The following is a 22,964-nucleotide window of genomic DNA, read 5'->3' as shown; positions in this document are numbered from 1 at the left end:
GCGGCGGTGGCGGTCCCGCGCGGAGCCAAAATGGAGTAGTTTCTCAGACACAGCGCGTGACGGGCGAATTGAAAACGAATACGTCACGTTGAGTTGCGGTCACGTGAGCTTTGTTTACTTCCGCCCACAGCTTCACTGCACGTGTTATGAACGGTGCGTTTCCTCTATTTTCAAAAGCTTGTATTTTTCAAGCGACTCAGCGAGCTAACTTATACGGTGTTAATATTGTTCCTTTTAAAACGAAGCTAAATGTGGTCTAGGTAATTTGGGCGCTAACAAGCTGTGGGAACGTCAACAAGTGCAATTATTTGGACCTTGTTTGTAGCTTGAGAAGGGACAGAACACAAATCAATAACAGCATCTTTTGGCACTTAATAAATCTTTATAGTCCCTGTCAAGGAACCAAATAAGTGTGAGAGGATGAAGACAGAATTCAACTAAATGCAACAATGAGCTCTGTTTGTTTAGAGGAGACATACGATTCTAAATAAATGTGTGTCGCCATCATGTTTGGTGATTAAACAACAAAAACCCTGACTTAAAACCCACTGAACACCGTGCGTTCCAGGCCATGGATGCTGGTGCCACCCACGTCCCAGCCTTCGGTCCAGAAGAGGCCCAGAGGATTGTGTCTCATCTTCAGCAGCCCGCCGTCTTCCTGAACATGACACGCGGCTGGCCCGTCCTCGGCTGGACCGTAGAGAACCTGCAGGAACGTCTCGGCAACAGAACCGTCCGATTCCGACTGGGAAGAAAAGAAGAGACAAACTGTGAGAGGAAAACAATGGATGGAACAAATAGACATTGTACATGCATGACAACATCAATTTTTTGGTCTGTTTGTTTCCACAGTGCCTCAGTTTGAAACTCATTGTTGCTATGTGGAAGCAAGCTTGAGTCAGTTCCTCAGCTGGTTAAAAGGCAACACAGGAGAAGATGTGGGAGCTTTCAGTGACTACCCACGGTTCCAGTTCTGGGCTTACGCCGACTACAAGTACATCGCCAAGATGTTTGCACACCAGCCCGACGTGTTTGAGGTATACAGTTGTTCGCTGAGCTTTATTACTTCTGCTAAGACTATCTTCGTGATTGCCCAGTGAAGTCGTGTCTGACTGCGACGCTCAGTGCACATAGCAAATGGAAAAATGTTGGCCTTGCCGAAGGTCTCGGCTCCTTTGACTGCTCTTCTCATTATGAGTGTGTGTACAGGGCAGGCATTATATGCAGGAACTCCTTGAACACAAAATGACAAAGTCAAAACACTGTGTGAATAACAATGAGAATTTGACATAAGGTATAACCACATTTTGTTATTTTCTCATTATTTAGATACAGGATAGTCATTATTAAAAAGCTCCAGGTGGCGACGGGATGACACCGAATAATCCTACCTTTTCGCGCTCAATCTCTTTTTTTGACATTTTCAATTAAAACAACCAGCTTCTTCTTGCTGATAAAGACATTAAAGCGGCCTTGCTCACAGACAGACACACGGCAACATTTAATCGAGCAGATTAATTTTTATAGTGTCGGGCGAGGAAATGACATTGCGTTGAAATGTGCCTTCCAGCGACATTGACCAGTCCGCCATTTAGCGAGAACCGCTTTTGTGTGAGCTAATGAATTCATAAGTCCACGTGTGTGTGACAGGATGTAAAGTGGGAGGCGTTCGGGTTCGAAGGCCGTAACGGAAAAGAGAGCGCGCTGTGGATCGGCACAGAGGGCGCCAACACGCCGTGCCATCTGGACTGTTACGGCTGCAACCTGGTGCTGCAGGTACAAGGACGGTAAGACCTGGTTAATGTCGCCATTTTTCATACTACACACATACTCACACCCAAAGTAGTGTCCTCCTGTTTGCTCACTTGTTTTCACTACAGGAAGCGCTGGCACCTCTTCCCTCCGGAGGACACGTCCAAGATGTACCCGAGCAGGATCCCGTATGAGGAGTCCAGCGTGTTCAGCCGCGTCAACGTCCTGCGTCCGGACCTCTCTAGCTTTCCTGCCTTCCGGCACGCCGGCGCACATGTCGTCACCCTGTTGCCTGGACAGGTATGTATAGTGTGTTGGTTCCCGCACACAAGGTTGTGACTGCGTTGTTTTATCAAGGCCGCCACCTTGACAGGGTAAAAAGTGGACAGGTCACGTTGAGGTCTTTTCAATCAAGTGACTACCCGTCATAACAACTTTTTAGCATTTACCTCTGTGACAAAATGAGGCCATGTGTGAATGTGGGCAGAAAAATCAATAAGGCTTCAAACCTATCATCAGCACAAGATCCAATGTTGCCCTCTAGTGGCTAAAAGAGGATGTGCATGGTAAGCCTCTTGTTGTGTGGTCAGGTTCTCTTCGTGCCACGCCACTGGTGGCACTACGTGGAGTCTCTGGACGCCGTCACCGTCAGCGTCAATTCCTGGATTGAGTTGGTGAGCCATGCAAAATTGTAACAATTCGTCGATTGGCTGATCGATTAACCGATTGTTGCGTAGGAGGAGGACCACGTGGCGCGTGTGGGCGAGGCCGTGACCAGGGCGGTGATGTGCGCCATGAAGAGCACGCAGGGCGATGACGACGCCGGGTGCTGGCTCAACCCCACAGAGGTTAGCGTGCTAATTAGGCCTAAAAAAAGATACAATCTAGACCAATTTCTTAAAGCAACAATGCTTTAAAAACTAAAAGTACATCTTTCATTTATTTGGTATTTCTGTACCTCATTGTGTCCACAGGAGGGCGTGACATCCCATAATGACAACATGCACTACATCAACTTGGCTTTGCAGGCCTGTGCTCAGCAAGAGAAGATCAAACCCACCTTGGAAACTAAAGACACTCCCCACCCGAAAAAGCGTGACTCCGGCGGGCGCATCCGGAGTGACGTCCCCTTTGGGCCATGTCTACTTCCTGTCCCCCGCCTTCCACAACCCTTCCACCACGATGGCGCAGACGGTCCCAATAAGATGGATGAGGCGCCCTTGGGCACTGACGACCTTCTGGACTGTCTGCTTCATCCAGACGTGGTTGCTATGGTTACCCAGCTCCTGTTGGACAAGCAGAGGAAACCATCACTCCAAAAATCAACAAATCGCTGATGGCCGAGTGCTCTCACCTTGATGCAAATGAGGCAACATCAAGATGGGCCCATAAGTCAGCGACTTGTCGCCAATAATCCAATCAAAGCGGTTTGTTTGTCCGTGTTGGTGTCACATTGTTCATTGTAATCACGTTTTACACATGTAAACATGTTTGTTGCCTAGCAACGTCTCGAGCAGGGCAGACAACTGTCATAATGATGACGCAACAACGTGTGAAGCTTTCAGTCAAGTATAGTCTTGTTGATTTTCTTACGCGGTTCGACCGAAGTTCAGGAGTTACAAAAACGTATTTATTCAACAAAAGAGCAAATAAGGCTCATTGAATCAAAAATACTAAATTAACACAAAGGTTTCAGTCACAAACAGAACTAATTGACAGAGACTGACAGAAATGAGGAATTAAATACAAGCAAACTGACGAGACCACGAGGAACATCATGGAATTCAGAATAAAACAGTTAAAAACTTAAATTACTATTGTTCAGTGAAAAAAGTTGTAAACCGTGCCATAAACCTGTGAAAATAGTCTCCTTTTAAAACGTGGCAAACTGATTTAAAAAAAAAAAAAGATTGTAAGATGATGACAATGTGCATAAAACCCTGAAAATAAAATCACAGTAAGGCTGAATGATGAAGCATTCTACCAAAAAATCCTGAAAAAGAAGCTGAGACGACAAAAATTCAAAACCTGTGTAAAAGCTACAATTAGCATTTCATGCTAACAATAAGGTATCAAGTGATTCTTTTTGTTCCCAATACTGACCGCACTTGAGGATTAAAATTTGGTGCTCATCCCCAAATCTTTTTTCTCATCTAGGGTGTTGTCGCTGTCGTCGTCATCGTGGCCGCTGGCGCACGTTTTGTCCAGCTGCTGAACGTTCACGTACGTGTACAAGTGGGCCATGACGGAGAACGCCGTGCACACGGCTAACAGCAGGATCGCAAACAGCAGGAACTCTTTCCACTGCAACGACACGCACACACAATCAGTTTTGAGGGGAAAAAAAAAAAGGTCAAGATTGCTAAATAAGTTTAACATCCCTTGAAGGTGAAGAATACCTGCTCAAGGCCGGCCCCCTCCGCCACAATCAAGACAATGACGTTCCCGAAAGCGACGGTGAGCAGCCACCCGGCTTGCAGGACCGACTTCATGTTGGCGGGGGCCTGCGAAGACAAGCGTTTTCAGAAATGATTTGCGACTGGCTTCCTGGTTCTTGTCAAGACCTGGACTGGAACCCAAACCTGCGAGTAGGAGAACTCCAAGCCTGTGATGGAGAACATGACTTCACCCATGGTGATGAGAACGTATTGAGGGATCTGCCAGGCTATGTGGACGTTGTTGGCGTGAACGTCCTCCATCTTGTGTGCCGTTATCTGACCAGATACCTGTGAAGGCGTAAAAGAAAAGTCAGAATATCTCCAGAGTGTGTGTCCAAGAACAAGGTTTCTGTGTCATGACTTACCTCCAGCAGGATCACAGTGTAGGAAGCTCCAAAATCCAGGAGCCCGAGGTCCAGGTCTAAAGTCTTTGACTTTAAACTGCAGCTCACCTTGCTGTACCTGATGCAAGACGCAGTCATTAATATAGGCGACAGGAAGTGACATGAACGTCCACTCACTCTCCCTGCTGGATGGTCTTGTTAGCAGACACGCCGTAATCGGCGTCGGTTTGGAACGTCTTGTCTCCCACGGTGACGTTAGCCGCCTCCGACAGCGTGTTGAGGAACCTGCACGGGTTGGCGCTAGCTTAGCTTGTCTCAAGGCGGCAGGCGATGTGTGGCGCTAGAAGGTAAATGTCACACCTGAGGACAGGTGCTCCTTCGTCATTTTTCTTGATGTGGTCCTTCACCTGAATTACAAACATCAATGAGTCTTCATCCATGACCACATCCAGGTTTCAAGTTTTCTCAAAAAAGTGCTGTTATATCACTTTTGGTTGGAACAAAAAGAAAAAAAATTAACATGAGGAGTGACAAACCACAAGTGTAGTTACTCTTGTCATATGATTCATTCATCTCATGACTTTGGAGAAAAAAAATCTAACAATATTTTCTCAATTCCTGCAATTTGACACATTTTCACTATATGAAATATAATATTTTTTGTTGTAAAAGAAATATAGACTATTATACTAATATGTTCACTTACCAGTTTACAGCGTATTCCATTGTCAGAGGGGTGCAGGATGAGACTATACGCCTCCTGCTGGTCAAAGGTGACGTTGCAGTGAGAGACAGCGCCTTCGGAGAGGACCTCCAAGCTCACGTTGGTGCTGGGCGCCCCTAGTGGCAGCGTCAGGTACTCACCAGGATCCTGACAAACTGCTCGTCATTCATTGTAGTTGTATATATTCTATCAATGGTGTTTTGTTATATCAATTTGAACACAAAAACAATTTTGACTAACTTTAGGACTTTTTTTGGCTACCTGTAGATATGGCAGCGGCTCAGGAAAAGGATTGCCTTCGGGGAATTGAAGACTGGCGTCTTGTGGGGACAAGTTGAAGACTTGCAGCAGACACTTGCCCGCCGGTGCTGGTGTAACCACAGTTTTCTACAACACACAGCACACCCAGCGATTGGACCGATAATTTGCTTCACTGTCATTTTTTCTATCCTGATTTCTGATTGGTTGGTCAAAGCAACATGTGACGTACCACCACATGGATCTCCACCAGGGTGGCGGCACCAAACGCCAACGCGGCAAAAATCATCCCGGTGGCCATTTTCCTCAAAGGACTGAGAAAGAAAAAATATATATATAAATTTCTTTTTTTATATCGGCATTGAAAAAGTAACGATAGGAACTCACGTGACGTTGATTCTACAGAGGGAAACCAGCGGGTATATGAGCAAGTCAAAGAGGGGCACGAACACCAGAATCAACATCGCATTCAGAGTCTAGCAAGGGAGAAAAAACAAAAATTAAAAAGGCTGCAATCTGCTTTTTAGTTTAGGACCTTTTTCTCAAATGTAGAATTTGTCACTTTGATTTTAAGGTGAAACTATCAGGAAATGAGGTGAACCAAAACAAAACAATGCGATAACTGTAATACAACTTTCTTCCACAAGGGGTGTGAGTGAGCACCCACCTGCATTTGATCAGGTTTGATGGAGAAGGCCCCCTGTTATGGAACATCAAAAAAAGCAATAAACGATTAAAGTTTAACTTCAGCAATCCACCAGGAAGTTCATCGACAAGTGGCTGTTCCATTTAGCTCGTAAAATTCTTACAACCGACAATGATTACATGGAACCATAAGAAAACAACAAACTTACAAAGGACATGTTCATCCTGGTGGCCTGCAATGTCCAGCGAGAACCCTGCAATTAAAGAAAACAACAACACATCGTTAGCGTCGTTCACGTCGAGGCGGATCAACAAGTCGGGTTACGGGACCTGCTGATCGAACAGAGCCCAGAACATGGGCAGAGGGATGTAGAGAACCAGGACCCGCAGAACCATTTTGATCTCCATGATCAGACGCTTCTGTTGACAAAAAGAGAAAGGCTGCATTTTAAATATTGTTGCGTGTTTCATTTTAGTTGAGAAGCTGAGAATCAAGTTGAGCAGTTTGCATTAGCGAGACAAACGTCCTACTGAGTACTTGTCCTCGGCCCAGTCCAGCCAATGCCCTCTGCTGGACTCGTACTTGGACCTCCTCCAGCGGTTCTTGATGGCAAACTGCAAAAAAAACAAAAAAACGTATGAAAATCAATCGCATTCTTGACAAGGGGAAGAAAAAAAGTCAACAAGACTCACGCCGATGCAGTTGCAAACCTCCATCAAAATATTGCCCTGAGGAGGATTTCGCCGGTAGAGTCTGCTGCCTAATACAAACACAACTACGAAAAAAAAAAAAAACATGAACACAAAAATTAGATGAACTGCTGGTTAAATTCACTGTCATAAGTATATTTAATTTGTTAATCCTTGTCAAACACAAATTCGCCACACCCTCTCGCATATTTTTAAAGCTGCACTTTTATTTTGTGGACGTTCTGTTTAGACTGCGAGCGGCGAGCCGTGCAGAAGGACGGCGATGCGCTGTCAGAACCGCTAACGATCATCCGCTCAACTAGAAGATAGTGAAAACGTTCACACAGACGTATCACTATCATTATTTTCTTACTTTATGCTTTTATTTATGTACAAAACTGACATCATTATGAATATATTGAGTGATTTAGTACAAACAGGAAGTGCTCACCCAACGCCACCATCATGAGAACGGCGGGCACACCGAAGGCCAAAGCGTAGCAGTCGTCGCCGAAACATTGCACGTCTCCTGTTGGGGGGGGGTCGGGGTATCAGCAGCAGTGACACCAACACGAGTGGGCTGCAAGACTCACCTCTCAAGATGGGCGTGATGATGGTGGACAGGAAGCTTCCGGCGTTGATTGCCATGTAGAAAATGGAGAAGAATTTCATTCTCTCGGTGGCCTGACGGCAAAAAAATTCAAAAGTGTGTGCATCAAAGAATGTTTGAACGTCATTTGACTTCATTCTAGAGTTGAATTTCTCCACTCACATGCTTGTCGTGGAACTGGTCGCCCCCGAAGGCGGCCACGCAGGGTTTAATCCCGCCGGTTCCGAAGGCGATTAGAATCAGACCTATCATGGACATGGAGCTACACACACGGACAAGAACTGTCAATCAATATCGCCAGAGCGGCTCAGTCCGATTTGATCTACTGGCGTCCGTACATGTGCGTGGAATTGCTTCCCACCGTAGGAATGGCGCCGACCGACTTGATCACATGACCCAGCACGTAGATCATGGACAGGTAGACGATGGTCCTACGAGGTGGGCACAGATGAAGACTAAATACGAGATCACGAGACGACAACGCGCTCTCCTCCCCACTGACTTAAACTTCCCGAGCCAGGAGTCGGCGATGATGGCGCCGAGGACGGGCGTGAAGTAGCACAGGCTGCTGAAGGCGTGGTAGACGGCCGTGGAAAGGTCATGGTCCCAGCGTAGGTAGGTCAAGAAGTACAACGTCAAGACCGCTGACGAGCAAAAAAGCAAAGTGAGACTGTAGAGGAGCAGCAGAGAATGCACGGGAGTAAATTGTGGACGGATATCGTCGTGAGTTGTGCTGACTAAGACGTATGCGAGTCGGTGTTGATTCACCCGCGCGTGACGCCCGACACACACACACACGATGTGATGAGGGGCCACTCCCTCCTCATTAAGTCGACTTCCCGAACTGTCATCTCACTAGCACGGGACAGGTGTTATGGTTCTTCCTCGCCACTCCCACCCTCCCCTATTTGCTATTCTGCAGTAAAAAGGAGATTGTAGCAAATATGGAGACTGCGGAAGGGTGCAACTTATTTTTTTAGTTCTTTGCTTATATTCGAGTTACCTTTCATGCCATAGTAGGAGAAACGCTCGCAGAACTCGTTGACGACGATGAAGCAGATGCTCAACGGGTAGTTTGTCCCACAAAGTTTCTAAAACAAACAAAAATCATCATATAGATTTGCAACAGTTTATTAAAAATAAACATCTCTGAATATATGATATATAAAGAAGATAGATATGGAAGATTTAAGATTACAATTTTTATTCCCAATTAATAATGGCTATTCTGTTAAGATTATGGTCTCAAAAAAACATGCAACTTTATCTTTTGCTACTACTACTTTTTAAAATAAAATATTTCGTCTTGTTTTTTTAAATCCCTTTCAAGATATTTGGGTCTTGAACCGGAAGTAGAACTTTATGAATGGGGAGAAAAGAGCTCTTGCGCTCAGAGGACCCTCGTGTTGCGTCATCCCAGTGTCCAGTAGGATTTGTGAGAGGACACGTAAACGCTCCATCGTGCGTGCTTTGAAAAAATAAAATAAAATAAATAAAATGACTGTGCCCGTTTCATTTGGGAAGAAAAACTATTATCTTGAGGGGGGAATCGCCTTGATAATAAAATTGAAGCAAAAATAATACATTTAAAATGTGCAGTTTGACGCGTTCAAGTACTCCACAGACAATTGGAAATTCAAAGTTAAAGCCACTAACTATTTTTGTTTGACTCGATAAAAATAATGGGCATTTCAACTGTAAAATACGTTATTATTCTTACAGAAGTCGTAATATTATACCCCTTGTATTCTAAAATAAAATTATGATTCTCGTCAGACATCAAAGTGACGTGCAGTTCCGATAGTAAACGATCGAATGATTTTAGTTGAAAGGAAAAGCCACCGAATTATATTCTTGTTTCTCCCTTAAAAGACAAAACAAAGTCAACATTTACTTTACCTTGGTCATGTTGGCGGCGGCGTACGAGCAGTCAGTGCAGCGTAGAGTCCAAAAATAAAAAGCACCCTCGGTCTTTTTCTTCCACCTCCTCCTCCTCCTAGCCGTCTTACTTGTTCTCCCGGCGCCGCTTTTAAAGGACTTTTCCGCCACTACGTCGAAGTGCTCCAACGATGTCGTCACCAAGCATATTCGTTAAAAATAAATCTACATAAAACGATTCGATTGATAAAAATTACGAGCGTGGGAGTTGTCCTCCCTTCTATTGACGTATCTGTTTTTGTTTTGTTTGTTTTTCTCTCTTAGTTTGTTAAATCACCTGTCACGTGACCACTAGTGTGTTTTTATGTGGAGTGTGTCCATGTTGTTATATATTGGGAGTTTTTAATATACATTTGCTGATGTCTATACAGCGAGGTTAAATAAAAAGGGAGAAATGTTGCAAAAAAGAAAACTCTTTTAATGGGGAGGTGCCATGAGTTAATGTTACAGAACTGGTTGTATTTTAAATGCATTTGCTGACGTCACAAAATTATGGATCAAATAGGTGGAAGACTTTAAAAAGAAATTGGTGTTATAACGAGTCAAATGCCTTGTAAAGATCGAACAGAATAAATCCTTTATCCTCAATTAAATGGTTGTAACCTTGTAAATCTCGAACTAATCTAGCATTTTTGACTGATCTGTTGTTCATAAACATAACAAACACGCAACCAAATGTTTACAATTTTTTACTCTATCTACATTTACTTTTGGTGTTGTTTTGTTTTTGGGATAAAAAAATAAAACTCAGAGTTTATGTAGTGGCACTAAACACTGTTCTTAACATGAACCCAGCAGCACAACAAAAACATGACATACTTTTATTTAAAGAGTGCAAATAAATTCTGCAGACCAATTGCAAGTTTCAGTGTTTACAAAAAAATATGCATCAATACATTAATTCCAACACACAAATACAAATTGAACCTGAGTTGCATTGGAGTAATAGTCAAACTCTAGCATCCAAAAATGAAGCATTGGCAAGGTCCTTCCAGTCTATCAAGTCAATAATCTGGCGCATACTGTATGGTGGAAAGGGCGGAGTTAGATCCAACATGGCGGGTTTGAGGCTATGGTCACACTATGAGAGTGTTCCTGCTCAATGTTGTGCTCTGTCGAGGAAATAGAGTGAGAGCCACGTGTTAGAAGCCATGCGTTCATGCTGGAGACAGTGGAAATAAGTAGCTTGGGCTAATAGCAGATCATTGGAAAATATGGATGTTAAATAGGTAAAGATTATTACTCAGTGAATGCTGAGAGATGATGAAATGGTGGATTAGAAAAACAGACTAATATTGCATCACAGCATAAGACCCCATGAAAAGCAAATATGTATTTTTTTTAGCAGTCAAGATGTGGTGGGGGAACGCTGTAGACCGGATGTCAGTTTCTCCTGCTACAAGTAACTCACCAGATTGTGTCGTCTGTCCTTCTCCTGAGGTGGGAGGGGCATCCCCTGCTGCGACCGCACGTGCGAGAAAGACCTCATGGCAGGCTGTGCGGGGTCACATCGCTCGGTTCTCGCAGATTCTCTGGTCCGGTACCAGCGCTCCGCCTCGCACTCGGAGTACGGAGGCAGAGGGTCATCCTCTTCGGGACGGTTGCTAGGTGAGCGGCTGTAGTAACTGTTGCCGCCCTTGCCTCTGGAGCTGCCTTTGGAGGGAGTGTCACTGTCCTCATCCGGTCGTGCTCTGTCACCTCTCGCTTTCCTCTCCATCACGTGAGTGAGGAAAGTGCCATCGTAGTCCCTGTAACAGGGTGTTTGGGATGCGAGTTCACCATCCCATGTGCCTCGTCTCGTCCGTGGCAAAGGGCTGCCACGATCCCAGCTGTCATCTTCATCTCTATAGCGACATCTCGGAGGAGGGCTGCAATCCCGAACAACAAGGGGCTCGGCCCGACGGCTACGGGAATCGTAAGAGCGTGCAAAATCCTCCAGCTCGTCCAGTGAGGCAGTGCGTCCCCTCCTGCTCAAAGGCTTCCTCTGGAGGTGTTCTGAGTGAGCGTTCCATCTGTGGGAATGGACGCGACACAGGGTGGTTACATGAACGTCACATGGATCAGGAGATTGACTCCAAGTGTTTCGAAAGACGGCATGCCGGCAATGATTGAATCAAATCCCGAGATTTTGAAGTTCTCCATAGGCAGATGGAACAAACCGCACCTCCTGTCCAGTTCGTCGTCAGAGTAGTTGTCTCGTTCCCGCCTGCGTCTTCGGTTCTTTGCGCGTGGAGGCGCTCTGAGTGTCGATTCGTCGTCGGCGTCGGCGATGGGTGGCAGGGCCTTCACTTGGACGGTGTGGTAGGTGTGTCTGAAATCTGGATTCCCTCCCTCATGGAGTGAGCTGAGTTCCGACAGGCTATTGGCTGTTCAGACAAATGTATACAATTTCAGTTTACAGGAACACACACAGCCGGAATCAACCCCGATCGCCCTGACACTTATGGAATTAAAGATGATCATGAACGTGTTAGTTAAGTTTTGATATGACACTTACTTCCAGCGAGGTTATTTTCCACAGGAGGTATAGAAGTCATGGAGGGGATAGAAGCAACAGTGGTGAGCTTCGGCTCCACGTGTGATGACGGAGCAAGAGGCACCACGGTCGGAACCCCAGGAATGTAGTAGGGATACATTGGCATTTGGGCGGCCGGCGGGCTCTTCGCCTTCTTCCCGGCCTCGTACACTGCATGAGGAAAAGGTGCAACTCAAACGTTGAATGCCATTAAAGGGCTGTTGGAGATGACGTCAAGTTACGTACAGTGTCGAGGGCAGCAGCAGGTGTCAGGGCAGCAGCAGCACCTCACGTAGCAGCAGCAGGAGTGTGGGCAACACTGGCACCAGCAGATACCCATCAGCAGCAGGAACAAGATGCTGCCCAGAGCCACGCAGCCTACGAATGCCCACTCTGTAATACACACAGAAACATATGGAGACACTCTTAACAGTGTGCCTATTTATTTTTGGACACATTCTGCGATGCTTATTTTGTAAATCAATGCAATATTGAGCTCGTAATACACCAGGTATATGTACTCATATCTAGCTATACCACAGATGTCAAACTCAAGGCCCGGGGGCCAGATACGGCCCGCCACATCATTTTATGTGGCCCGCAAAAACAAATTGTGCATCAAATTCGTGTGTCATTACTAGAATTGCAAATTGTCTTTTAATAATATCTTATTTTGGAAATATTTTACCAGTTTTGACTCGTCTGATTTGAAAACGACTCTCTCTCTCTCTCTCTCTCTCTCTCTCTCTCTCTCTCTCTCTCTCTCTCTCTCTCTCTCTCTCTCTCTCTCTCTCTCTCTCTCTCTCTCTCTCTCTCTCTCTCTCTCTCTCTCTCTCTCTCTCTCTCTCTATATATATATATATATATATATATATATATATATATATATATATATATAGTTTAGATGTCCAGGGGGCCCTACGCAAATAAATGTCAAGCCCCCCCAAGAGAGATCAATGAGACAAAATTTGACAGACTTAAATTAAGATTAATATGAAAAACATTAACAATTACACAGTTTGATATAAACAGTCACTACTAGAATTGCAAATTTTCTTCACTTTTAATAATATCTTATTTTGGAAATATTTGACCAGTTTTGACTCGTCTGATTTGAAAATGACTCTCTCTCTCTCTCTCTCTCTCTCTCTCTCTCTCTCTCTCTCTCTCTCTCTCTCTCTTTATATATATATATATATATATATATATATATATATATATATATATATATATATATATATATATATATATATATAGAGTTTAGACGTACAGGGGCCCCTACGCAAATAAATGCCAAGCCCCCCCCAAGAGAGATCAATGAGACAAAATTTGACTGACTCAAATTAAGATTAATATGAAAAAACATTAACAATTACACAGTTTGATATAAACAGTTGCTCCACCTCCTACTCAGTAACAGCATCTACACAAGTGTAAAAATACAACAGGTTAGTAGATCGATAAATAAACACACACCCAGGTTAGCAAGTCCATCTCACAGTTGGGGGGGGGGAGAGGGGGGGGGGGGGGGGGGGGGGGGGGGGGGGTTCGATTCCACCTCCGGCTCTTCCTGTGTGGAGTTTGCACGTGTTGCATCATGCCCCTACTGTACAATATTGTGTTTTGTTGTACTTTATTATATCTTGTACGGCCACAATATCATGCTACTATACCGTATCATGGTAGATTACTTCGAGATTTGTTCCAGGCTGATCATGTGATCTGAAATTTGGGCCCATCACATGATTTGGCTCAATATCAGAGCCAAAAGATTGGTTTGAATTATCTTCCTAAATTGTAAATCATAAACTGACACCTTCCATCCATCCATCAATTAGCAACACCCCTTATCCCGTTCAAGGTTTTATTTGGAAAACATTATTGTCAAAATATAGTTTGAATAAATTGACCAGTGAGAGTAAAAAGTAAAAAAAAAAAAAAAAGAATGCGGTAAGCAGCAAAGCAAAGAGCTGAAGAAAAAGTGTTGAAAATGTACCTGGCATAATCTCCACATCAAACTCAGGTAGGATATCGGCCTGCTCAGATGTCCTGCCTGTAGAGAGATGTCAATAAGTGGGGAAGGTTCGCAGAGGGAGCAGGAAGCATGAGAGGCACTCATGTCGGATCAGGCCGAATTTGCTCAATTCGTGGTCCTTCTGGTGTGTCTGCCATGTTCTGGCAACATACATATTTGTGTGTGTGAATGGGTGAATGAGAGAAATGGACTCAAACAGTAAACAGCAATTTTACTCCCTCCCATACTATATCGCTACAATACACAGATTTAAAAAGAAAAACCAGCAGGCAAAGATGTTCATAACAGACGAAGAAAAAAAATTGGATGCGGCAAGTCGCTGAAAGATAAGGTGCAAAGAGAAGAGGCAATAGAGGAAAATGTGAGCAGAGTTGGCAAGGCAGGAGGAAATGTAACCAAAAGAAAAGTGCTTAAAAAAAACTGAATACCCTTTTTTGAACATACACAATGTAGCTGGAACTGGGGGAAATCTGTGAGGCATGCATGATTCCATTAGCCTTGCAAGCTATGCTAATGCTAATGGGTTGGTCAGGCGGGGAGTCACATTGATTTATGAGGCGGGGCAAATCAGAGCGAACGGACAGTTCGAATGATTCAAAGTAACGTTGAAGAAAATATCCACCGTTTCTTTTGAAATAAATGCTTCCTGCTGGGGTTTTAACACTTGTGGACGAAGGAGCACTTTAATTTGAGGGATAGTATTGGAATAAATCGTCGCACCTTAGCCTGACTTCTGGCCACGACAAAGCTCTCATACAATTATGACAATTCATTTTAAATTCATTTCACTTTAATTTTGTTTATTTCGGCATTAGAATTTTGAAGGTGTCCTGGATTAAAAAAAACAAAAAAAAAAACAACTCACAATATAGCCATAGCCACAGGTACTCTGGATCAAGCAAGCTCCAGGGAGCTAGCGCCACCTGCTGGTTGATTACAAGTACTTGCGGCTTTAGCCAAACTGTGGCAAGGTTTCTACTTTCCGAACCTGGATTTGACCCTCTGCTTGCACCCAATGTTCAATAAAATGGCTGAATGGAGAATAGGTGTCAGTCATATGAGTAAAGAGTCATTTGATGGTCTCAATAAAAGCTATTTTATGTTCTCATTTAAATGCTGAGATTTAATTCAGTGGTCTCAGTATTGCAGATGAAAAGACAGAGGGGGCACATCTGCTAATAATTGTTTCATAAAGTTCAACCAAAGCATTATTATCAGATTTATTTCCCCTCTTTTACTCATTTTTATGCAAGTGTTGATATAGCTAATATAGCATTTTTCCTACCTAGCACCAGTAACTCCAGCTGGGCCTCGTCCGTGCCTTCCAGGTCGTCGGAGACGACAACTTTGCAGAAATACACTCCGCTGTCACCCCACTGGACCTGCCCGATACGCAGGTCTGCTTCTGCGTGAAGATGCGAAATCAAATTTTAGGAACTCATTTGATTGACAAACAATGTAATCATGATTGATGCCGTCACAAGAGGTGGATAGTAACATTTACTTTGTTACATTTACTCAAGTAAATTTTGGGATAAATTGAGTATCGGTTAAGAAGTAATTGTAGTTTTACTCTATTACAATGTCATCAAAAGTGACGTTTGATTTGATTTCACCAATCAAATAGAGCCTGGCAAGTCACATGGGTGCTCGCAGTCTTTGTCAAAGTAAATCAGTTCCAAAATGTTTAACTTGATCAAAACTGACATGAAAAACTGACCGTTAAAAAACTTTATCTGGAGAATGTTTGCAAATGTTAGCATCCTTGAACATACCCTGATGAAAAAACAGCATTTGCTCAAAAGCAGAAGTATTTTCCTCATTTTTTTTTCCAGTTTCATTGATATAACATTACGTATAACATTTAAATTGTTCCACTGACACCTGTATATCATTGCAAAGATAATGTGGCATATTAGTGTATTATGAGAAGACGTGTGCCTTTTCCTGATAAGGGTTGGTGTTTAAAAGGGCTCCGCAGTTGAATAGAAGTCATATAGGAGGTTTGTATTCACAAGTGATTTAAGCCTATTGTGAGGTAAATACAAAAGGCAATGGATGGATTTATTTAGGGCAGTGATTCCCAACCAGGGTGCTGTGGTAAACGATTGTGGAGTGTCATATCAAGTAGGTCATGGCTTCCTGCAATTATATCAGCTTTGATTTAACAGGTCCAATTTTCACACGGATTAAATCATCGTGTGAGTAAATTTAGACAAGATTGTCATTGATTCAAAAATATACCAATATATGGACCATTCAGCTCTGCAGTCTTTTAATAAGTCTTTTTTTATCGTTAGTTTTTCTTCATTTATTCTGTAAAATAATCGGATTTATTGGAAATAATAAATTCAAAATATTAGCAAAATAATAAACACATTTATTTAAATATTTTTAGAACGCCATATGTCTTTAAAAATAGCATGGATTCTTATTTTGCTAGTAAATAAGCTTATACTATCGGTAATTAGTCAAATTTATTTTGCATTTTGTTTCTAAATAACGGATTGTTAAGGAAGCATATTGCTGCCCCATCAGAAAAAAAAACATGAAAGGTGTTGAGCTTTTATTTTGAAGGTGGCCAATGCTTTTTGAAATGCTAAGGTTATATTTCAACATAAATTTGTAAGAATAATTTTCATATGTTTAAATAAGTTTAGTTTTTTTGTGGTGTGGCAGCGTTTGTAGATTATAATCAATCATAATTACATGAAATAAAATCAAATTTGGTTAATTTCATATTTTTACCAGAATCAAGACTATTTTTTAAAAGAGCAAACAATATTACTGTTTATGATGGTGATGTCTCTGTTCATGTAGTGCTCCGCCAGCGTCATGCTCGATCCTTGCGATGAAGCCACCACCCGAACGGTGCGACCCCGGTCGGCACAGTCCAGGTGGGACTTGTCGGCCTGCTGCGTACTCAGCAGACCCTGAGGCAGGTTGAAGGAGTCGCTGGTCCGATCGTGGCAGTAGGACTTGTACCACCACTGCACCACCGGCGCCTGATTGGAGGACGTCTGGTAGTGACACGGGAGGACCACCGACTGGAAGAGCATGGCGTACTGCTGCTTCTCCGGCACCATGACGTGCATGCCGTCACACAGGTACACTGACGAAAGACGTAAGAGTTAACTGGTGGGGTAAAGCTTTCAAAAAATACTTGCTCACAGCTTACAATACAAAAATACATTTTACCTAGTAAAATAAATAGGTAAATTTGGTCAAGTGAGCCATGATTGTTTGTTATCTAAGCTCAGAGCAACTGTGATGTCATTTTCAGTGGCAAAATGGCCGCCGTCCGACTAGTATTTAGATTAGTAGGACAGTTTATTGTCAAGAAGATTTTTCACTTGACTCTCTTCTTACTAACTAACCACGTTGCACCTGAACAAGCAACCTTGGTAGATAACTTGTCCGGTACCAAAACAGAAGGCAGACGTTCAGTGTGTGTTAGGGGGGAGCGGCTGCTTGGGTCAGGGGGGTTAAATTCCAATGTGTGTGCAGGGAGTGGGTGCATTAGGAGGGAGTATAAAGAGGCAGGGGGTAGTCATCACAGTGGGAGGGGGTGGATGGAGCGAGCAGACACTTGTGACTGCATTCGACCGTAACTTCAGGAGGGGCAGGAAATTACTGTAAACAACTCCTAAAGACGGGAAATGAAAAAAAAAAGGAGCAACCGCCCACTAAAGTCATACCTGATCGCAAAGTCAGTATAAAATCACAACATGTCACTTAATCATGAATGCCTCCTATGTAGTTTCACAACGCTTGAGGTGATTGGGCGCTGAAATTCCTCCCACGAGTCTTCGCTTTGTTTCCCATTGTTTGTAAGCTGCACCCCCCCTTCTCCTGTCCCACTTGAGGACCAGAAAGGGGCAGGAGTTTACTGCGTGGCAACCAATGAGAAGATCAGGCCTGGCCCAGCTGCGCATGAACAGACCAAGTGACTGCTGAGGATTAATAGCGAACCGTTACATCCCACGAACGGAGTCAGCAAGTGGAACGACTGTCATTTTAATTAGACGTTAAGTATTGTTTAAAGCAAGTGTTATTCAGAAGCTTTTCGTAAAAGGTGCAATCGCAGCAGCTGTTGGGCTTAGAGTTTAAATCAAGGTTTCCCAAAAAATGGGGTCAGAAATTTGGATTTTCTCTCAACAAGGTGATTTTATGAGTTGTGAATCAGGCATATATATTTTTCCAAATTACTTTTTGAGTCATGTTAGTTGTGTTCTTTAGGGATGATGGGAAAGCTAGTTTTAAACATGAACACCAGTGACAAAGCAACATGTTTCCTGTCAGTCTTTTCCTTTTCCTGCTTTTACTCAGTTGGACATTCCTTCATATTGAATCATTCAGTGTAACAAAAAGTTTATGCTGATAAGACTCGCAATGTAGCGGAATGTTGGATAAGGGAAAAAAACCACATTGCTTTGAAAATACAGAATGATAAAATGTTACGAGCTGTTTTTAAGGTGCAAAAACAAGATATGCATTGTATCGAATCATGTTTGATGATGGATGAATCATATGAAGTAAATTTGTTTCGAATTATTTTTGTTGGATACAAATAAATTAAAAATATTTTATAATTGTACAGCAAAGCTATACTGTAGCACAAATAGATTTTGTAATGTACTTAAAATCATTAGGCATTACTTTTATGGTTATTTAATAGTAATTACTCAGTATAGAGAGTATTTTATTATTGAATTGTTATTGTTTTAGAGTATTAATTTTACGAGAACTGTTAAATAAACATTAAAATTAAAATTTACATATCTTTAAATTTATGACAACGCGGGAGCAGAGCGGGCAAATTTATGAACATGCTAAAAATGACTAATGCAGAACTTTTTTTGAATTTGTCCCTATTCATAACGTTATTACCGGAGTTTATTCTATAGTTGCCTTTATAACTATTTATACATGAATTAAACAACTTGAAATTGGTAAAAAGCGCTGTACGCGTACTAAACAAGTTCAAAGAAGCGCTCTGATTCGAATCATCCAATGAAGCGGTTCAAAGAAGCTTCAACCTGTTGAGCTGATGTTGTAAAGATGTTGTCATTGAACTATATCAATATCAAACAAAACTATTTCACTTACCCAAAGCTCCTACGAAAACAGCCAAGCGATTGAAATTCATCATCAGGCCCGTTTGTCGGTCAGGAATAAGCATTTATTCGCATGTCCATCCGCTCGGTCGTCGACCAGCTGCTGTTGAGCGGAGGAGTGACTCTCCGAACAAAATGAACTAACGGGACGGACTGTACCATTTCAACACGAGTGGGAGGGGTGTAGAAACGCTTCGGTATTTTGTCATGTTTGAACCTTTTACCTTTTTAACGTTGCGAGTGTGTAGTTGTATTTATATGTGTGTTATTTTTAGCATTACTGACATTTGAAAAAAAATTGTTGAAATGCTATTTCCATTTTTGACTTTATTTTCAAATAGTTTGAACTCCCCTTTCCATACTGTTAATAATAATAATAATAATAATAATAATAATAATAATAATAATAATAATAATAATAATAATAATAACAATAAGAACAACAACAACAACAATAATAATAATAATAATAATAATAATAATAATAATAATAATGTTATTTTTTCGTCCATTTTTTCCCAATAATTTGACCCACAAAGAGAGCCATTTACAAAATAAATAGTAATAATAATAATAAGCAGTAAATTGAACCTATGGTGTCAAAAACAGGCATGTTGAAAACAAAATTCGACATTGAAGAACGAATTTATCAATTTATTTTTCAAATTCATCAAATACAGAAGCGAGTAATCATGGGCGTCATTAACGATTCCCACCATAGCGGCCTGACGGATCGTCAAGCCTGTCGCGACTTCTTCTGTAGTCGCTCCGTTCTTCCAGGCGATCTCTACTGCCACCATAACGATCACGCTGCTCATCGAGCCTGTCGCGACTTCCTCTGTAGTCGTTCCGATCGTCTAGGCGATCTCGGCTTCTTATGTAGTCGTTCCGTTCTTCCAGCCTGTCCCGACTTCCTCTATAGTCGTTCCGTTCTTCTAGGCGATCTCGACTTCCTCTGTAGTCGTTCCGTTCTTCTAGGCGATCTCGACTTCCTCTGTAGTCGTTCCGTTCTTCTAGGCGATCTCGACTTCCGCCGTATTGATTACGGCGATCGTCAAGCCTGTCTCGACCATCATGGTCTTCATCGAGCCTTTCTCGACTTCCTCTATACTCATTTCTATCAAGGCGGTTCCGACTATCATGGTATTGATCACTTTGACGATCCTGGTCTCGCTCATTCGGATTTCTACCACTATCAGAACCAAGATGATTATCCTCTTCCGATGTGATACTTTCCATATTGTGACTATTTTTAGCATCTTTGTATTCCGTCTGCTTTGTTTTAGCATTAGACTCTTCATCCAAATATTGACTTCTGGCTTCAGGATCATCTATAAATTCCATTTCTTTGGAGGACCTGAGTCATCAAGATGAGAAACAAGAAATGGTTAAGAGTTGACTGGTGGTTCCACATATTCAGGACTAAACAGGACATACCGTTCAACGTCCTGGTTCTTTTTAGACCTTTTCTTGTAGCAACAGAAGATGAGAATACCAAGAAGAAGAGCGCCAGCAACAACACCACCAATTATACCTCCAGTGGCTCCAAAGTTCATGCTACCTAGAGTATGGAAGAAGGTTAGAGATGTTTTCTTCTATTTTTAAGTCACTGACAGTGTGCCCTGCTATACTCTATAGGTGCTCCTGCTAGCCAGGAGTTTAAGAGGTCAATTTCAAGGTCAAAATATAGGTCAATAGGTCAAGTTACTAAAATATGCACCAATCTTCGAAATGATTTTGAATCCATGTTGAATGCCCTTTCTAATATCAATTGCGTTGACACTCACTGGGCATCACCGCTAAGGTGAAGTTGCAGCTGTCGGAGCCAACTCGATTCGCTGATTCGCAGATGTAGAATCCGGAAGTCTCTCTTGAAATATTAAACAAGGAAAGTGCCCCGTCCTCTAAGGTAAAGATAAAGCATTTGTTATATTTTGCAATCATTTACATCGTAAACTGCTTCAGTTGAAGCTCCTCATTTGTTCTCCATCAAATTTGATGTGAACATAATAAAAGTTCTAACTATATAGTTGATGATTTCTGGAATATTTGAGACCCTTCTCAGCAACGCAGTAAATTCCATTTCATGTTCTATGGTTATCGTCACATTTGACCTCTTTTCCTAGATGTACCACGTTGATCTTGGAGGTTTCAGTATAAAGAAACGTACTCTCGGTAGTTTTGGGTGGAAATGGTCTGGGTGTGTTTTCGACACTGTAGCGTTTCCATTTGTAGGCTGGTTTTGGGGAGCCCTCCTGAGACATGCAGGTGAGGGTGACATCGTGCCAATATTCTGCTGCTCCCTGCAGCCCGCACACAGGCTTGGAGGGAGGAACTAAAACATGAAGATAAAAAGTCATAAATGATCAGACAATGACCAAAAAGGCATAAGAGTTGTTCTTACCCAGCACCAGCAGGGAGGTGGAGGCCGCGGTGATTCCTTCATCGTCATTTGGTATTTTGACGCTGCACTGGAAGCTCCGACTGTCGTGTACAGTCAGTTTTGTTAAACGCAGTATGCTTTGTTCTTTGGCAACATCTACTTCCATGAATGCCCGACCCTCATATGCGGGTGCGATGTCAACTGGGTTGTTTAAATAGTAGGTGGCCACAGTTTTCTGGAGAATACAACATTCAAATAATAATAACAATGACAACAATAATAATAAATCAATGGATTAATTTTTTTAAATTAAATTAACTGGCTAGACCCAAAAGAGTTAAAAACATGTACATAGATTATCTTAAAATTAAACCAGTATTTCAAAATGTACTCATAGATTTGTGGTATTAAATTTGACGAAAAAATTAAATCATGTCAATATATAAAAGCAGCAGTATTTGAAAAGAGTATTTTAGAGCACCCTGGAAAATTTTTTTAAATGTTTAAAAATGAGTTTAATGAAAACATATGAATAGCTTTTTAAGTTATAATATTCTGGAAAACTGCTGTAACAAAATTTGTTGCATTCATCTGCCTGTGCGTTTTACACAAATTTGGCAAAGGGAAATGAAAATACCATGTCCCCCCCCAAGTAGTTGCATTTTCACCAAGTGAAAGCATCTTGACTATTTTTACATCTAATGAAAGAAAGGCAACGATATTTCAATTTATGGCTCACCATTGGATCGTCGACCACATCAGGATACGCTTCCCATGTGACAACCAGAATGTTAAAATTATGGTTTGCTGGAGTAAAGGAACATGTCAGAGTAATATCTGCTCCATTCGTAGCCTCATATTCGTCCTGTGGGATTGAAACGTGCAAAGTCCTGCAGGCAGGAAGCACTGAAATGAAAGTGAAACAAGTATATTTCATTTGGAAAGCCTTAAAATTAATGGACAGAACATATTGCACCGTATTAAAATGAATTGTGATATTGGTCACACATAGGCCATCAAAAAAAAACAAAACAAAAAAACATTCAAGTTCTGCATCAAGCAAATTTTGAAATGATTATTCAAGACTAACTTTAATGTGTTTTTTTGTTGGGTGACAACAATATAAAATACTTAATTCTCTTTTTTTTTCCTGGTTTTGGTTGTCCTCAGCAATAAAGCAAATCAACCTGCTTCCGGTTTAGTGGCAAAGCGAGCTGATGATTGACTTGCATGATCATATAATCAAGGTGTGGTGTGGATTTTGAAAAAAAAAAAAAAAAAAAAAGACAGATTGTACCTGTTAATATCAGAAGTAGATTCTGCCATTCAAGTCGCTGCTTTGCTGTCATTGTTTGAATCAATGGATGAAAATGAAGTCCTTGGAAGAAAAGGCCGCCCGATCTTCTTGACGATCGCTCAGTCAGATGTGGAGTGTGAAACTCCTCCAGGTAATAAGTGAACGGTTATAGGTCATGTGACACCAAACAACCAATAAGGCTTTCACAGAAACTCCTT

General features: G+C 42.1%; 4 protein-coding genes and 1 long non-coding RNA gene across 7 annotated transcripts; 1 reads left to right on the top strand and 4 right to left on the bottom strand.

Moving 5' to 3' along the window:
* The first annotated feature begins 6 nt into the window (after positions 1–6).
* On the top strand, positions 7–3,321 carry hspbap1 (hspb associated protein 1). 2 transcript variants are annotated; one of them, XM_049728644.2, is made up of 8 exons: positions 7–153; positions 569–770; positions 853–1,037; positions 1,651–1,787; positions 1,881–2,052; positions 2,343–2,426; positions 2,490–2,600; positions 2,727–3,321. In XM_049728644.2, exons 2-8 carry the CDS (start codon positions 572–574, stop codon positions 3,087–3,089), a joined length of 1,251 nt encoding a protein of 416 aa, XP_049584601.1. In that variant the 5' UTR covers positions 7–153; positions 569–571; the 3' UTR covers positions 3,090–3,321. The 2 variants fall into 2 exon arrangements, with proteins under 2 accessions (XP_049584601.1, XP_068507657.1); XM_068651556.1 differs by lacking the exon at positions 7–153 and adding an exon at positions 362–493.
* On the bottom strand, positions 363–1,965 carry LOC125973933 (uncharacterized). Its single transcript, XR_007483328.2, has 2 exons — positions 1,836–1,965; positions 363–1,233 (listed from the first exon to the last, which is right to left on the bottom strand). It is a non-coding gene; the product is annotated as an uncharacterized lncRNA (long non-coding RNA).
* slc15a2 (solute carrier family 15 member 2) lies at positions 3,306–9,646 on the bottom strand. Its single transcript, XM_049728600.2, has 22 exons — positions 9,361–9,646; positions 8,465–8,552; positions 7,964–8,105; positions 7,800–7,892; positions 7,624–7,723; positions 7,445–7,535; positions 7,303–7,380; positions 6,855–6,937; positions 6,693–6,776; positions 6,492–6,581; positions 6,371–6,415; positions 6,184–6,216; positions 5,904–5,992; positions 5,749–5,830; positions 5,520–5,645; positions 5,241–5,405; positions 4,895–4,941; positions 4,712–4,819; positions 4,556–4,652; positions 4,335–4,478; positions 4,152–4,256; positions 3,306–4,056 (listed from the first exon to the last, which is right to left on the bottom strand). The coding sequence occupies exons 1-22, from the start codon at positions 9,367–9,369 to the stop codon at positions 3,868–3,870; spliced, it is 2,088 nt and encodes a 695-aa protein (XP_049584557.1). The 5' UTR covers positions 9,370–9,646; the 3' UTR covers positions 3,306–3,867.
* Positions 9,647–10,206: 560 nt separating this feature from the next.
* LOC125973901 (immunoglobulin-like domain-containing receptor 2) lies at positions 10,207–19,206 on the bottom strand. Of its 2 annotated transcripts, XM_049728617.1 has the most exons (9): positions 19,059–19,206; positions 16,738–17,061; positions 15,235–15,354; positions 13,911–13,967; positions 12,161–12,307; positions 11,897–12,085; positions 11,564–11,765; positions 10,811–11,411; positions 10,207–10,511 (listed from the first exon to the last, which is right to left on the bottom strand). In XM_049728617.1, exons 1-9 carry the CDS (start codon positions 19,129–19,131, stop codon positions 10,476–10,478), a joined length of 1,749 nt encoding a protein of 582 aa, XP_049584574.1. In that variant the 5' UTR covers positions 19,132–19,206; the 3' UTR covers positions 10,207–10,475. The 2 variants fall into 2 exon arrangements, with proteins under 2 accessions (XP_049584574.1, XP_049584575.1); XM_049728618.1 differs by lacking the exon at positions 13,911–13,967.
* A 491-nt stretch (positions 19,207–19,697) lies between these two features.
* LOC125973910 (cell surface A33 antigen-like) lies at positions 19,698–22,903 on the bottom strand. Its single transcript, XM_049728635.2, has 7 exons — positions 22,747–22,903; positions 22,189–22,355; positions 21,471–21,684; positions 21,237–21,401; positions 20,854–20,970; positions 20,504–20,627; positions 19,698–20,423 (listed from the first exon to the last, which is right to left on the bottom strand). Exons 1-7 carry the CDS (start codon positions 22,796–22,798, stop codon positions 19,769–19,771), a joined length of 1,494 nt encoding a protein of 497 aa, XP_049584592.1. The 5' UTR covers positions 22,799–22,903; the 3' UTR covers positions 19,698–19,768.
* Between the last annotated feature and the right edge of the window lie 61 nt (positions 22,904–22,964).

This window comes from Syngnathus scovelli, chromosome 8, assembly GCF_024217435.2.
Source record: "Syngnathus scovelli strain Florida chromosome 8, RoL_Ssco_1.2, whole genome shotgun sequence".
Taxonomy (NCBI): domain Eukaryota; kingdom Metazoa; phylum Chordata; class Actinopteri; order Syngnathiformes; family Syngnathidae; genus Syngnathus; species Syngnathus scovelli.
This window is presented reverse-complemented; position numbering and strand designations above follow the sequence as displayed.

What these genes read in the sequence shown, in the direction of transcription:
- hspbap1 (XM_049728644.2), top strand. Translation starts at nt 572, where the DNA reads ATGGATGCTGGTGCCACCCACGTCCCAGCCTTCGGTCCAGAAGAGGCC. An exon ending in ACCAGCCCGACGTGTTTGAG is followed by an intron (nt 1,038 to 1,650) that starts GTATACAGTTGT and finishes TGTGTGTGACAG; the next exon opens with GATGTAAAGTGGGAGGCGTT. An exon ending in GCTGGCTCAACCCCACAGAG is followed by an intron (nt 2,601 to 2,726) that starts GTTAGCGTGCTA and finishes TTGTGTCCACAG; the next exon opens with GAGGGCGTGACATCCCATAA.
- LOC125973910 (XM_049728635.2), bottom strand. Translation starts at nt 22,798, where the DNA reads ATGACAGCAAAGCAGCGACTTGAATGGCAGAATCTACTTCTGATATTA. An exon ending in ATGTGGTCGACGATCCAATG is followed by an intron (nt 21,685 to 22,188) that starts GTGAGCCATAAA and finishes TGTATTCTCCAG; the next exon opens with AAAACTGTGGCCACCTACTA. An exon ending in CACCTTAGCGGTGATGCCCA is followed by an intron (nt 20,628 to 20,853) that starts GTGAGTGTCAAC and finishes TCCATACTCTAG; the next exon opens with GTAGCATGAACTTTGGAGCC.
- slc15a2 (XM_049728600.2), bottom strand. An exon ending in CTCCTACTATGGCATGAAAG is followed by an intron (nt 8,106 to 8,464) that starts GTAACTCGAATA and finishes TTTGCTCGTCAG; the next exon opens with CGGTCTTGACGTTGTACTTC. An exon ending in CCAGGATGAACATGTCCTTT is followed by an intron (nt 6,217 to 6,370) that starts GTAAGTTTGTTG and finishes GTTCCATAACAG; the next exon opens with GGGGCCTTCTCCATCAAACC.
- LOC125973901 (XM_049728617.1), bottom strand. Translation starts at nt 19,131, where the DNA reads ATGCTTATTCCTGACCGACAAACGGGCCTGATGATGAATTTCAATCGC. An exon ending in AGACATCACCATCATAAACA is followed by an intron (nt 15,355 to 16,737) that starts GTAATATTGTTT and finishes ATCTTCACGCAG; the next exon opens with AAGCAGACCTGCGTATCGGG. An exon ending in AGGACAGACGACACAATCTG is followed by an intron (nt 10,512 to 10,810) that starts GTGAGTTACTTG and finishes TTTCCTCGACAG; the next exon opens with AGCACAACATTGAGCAGGAA.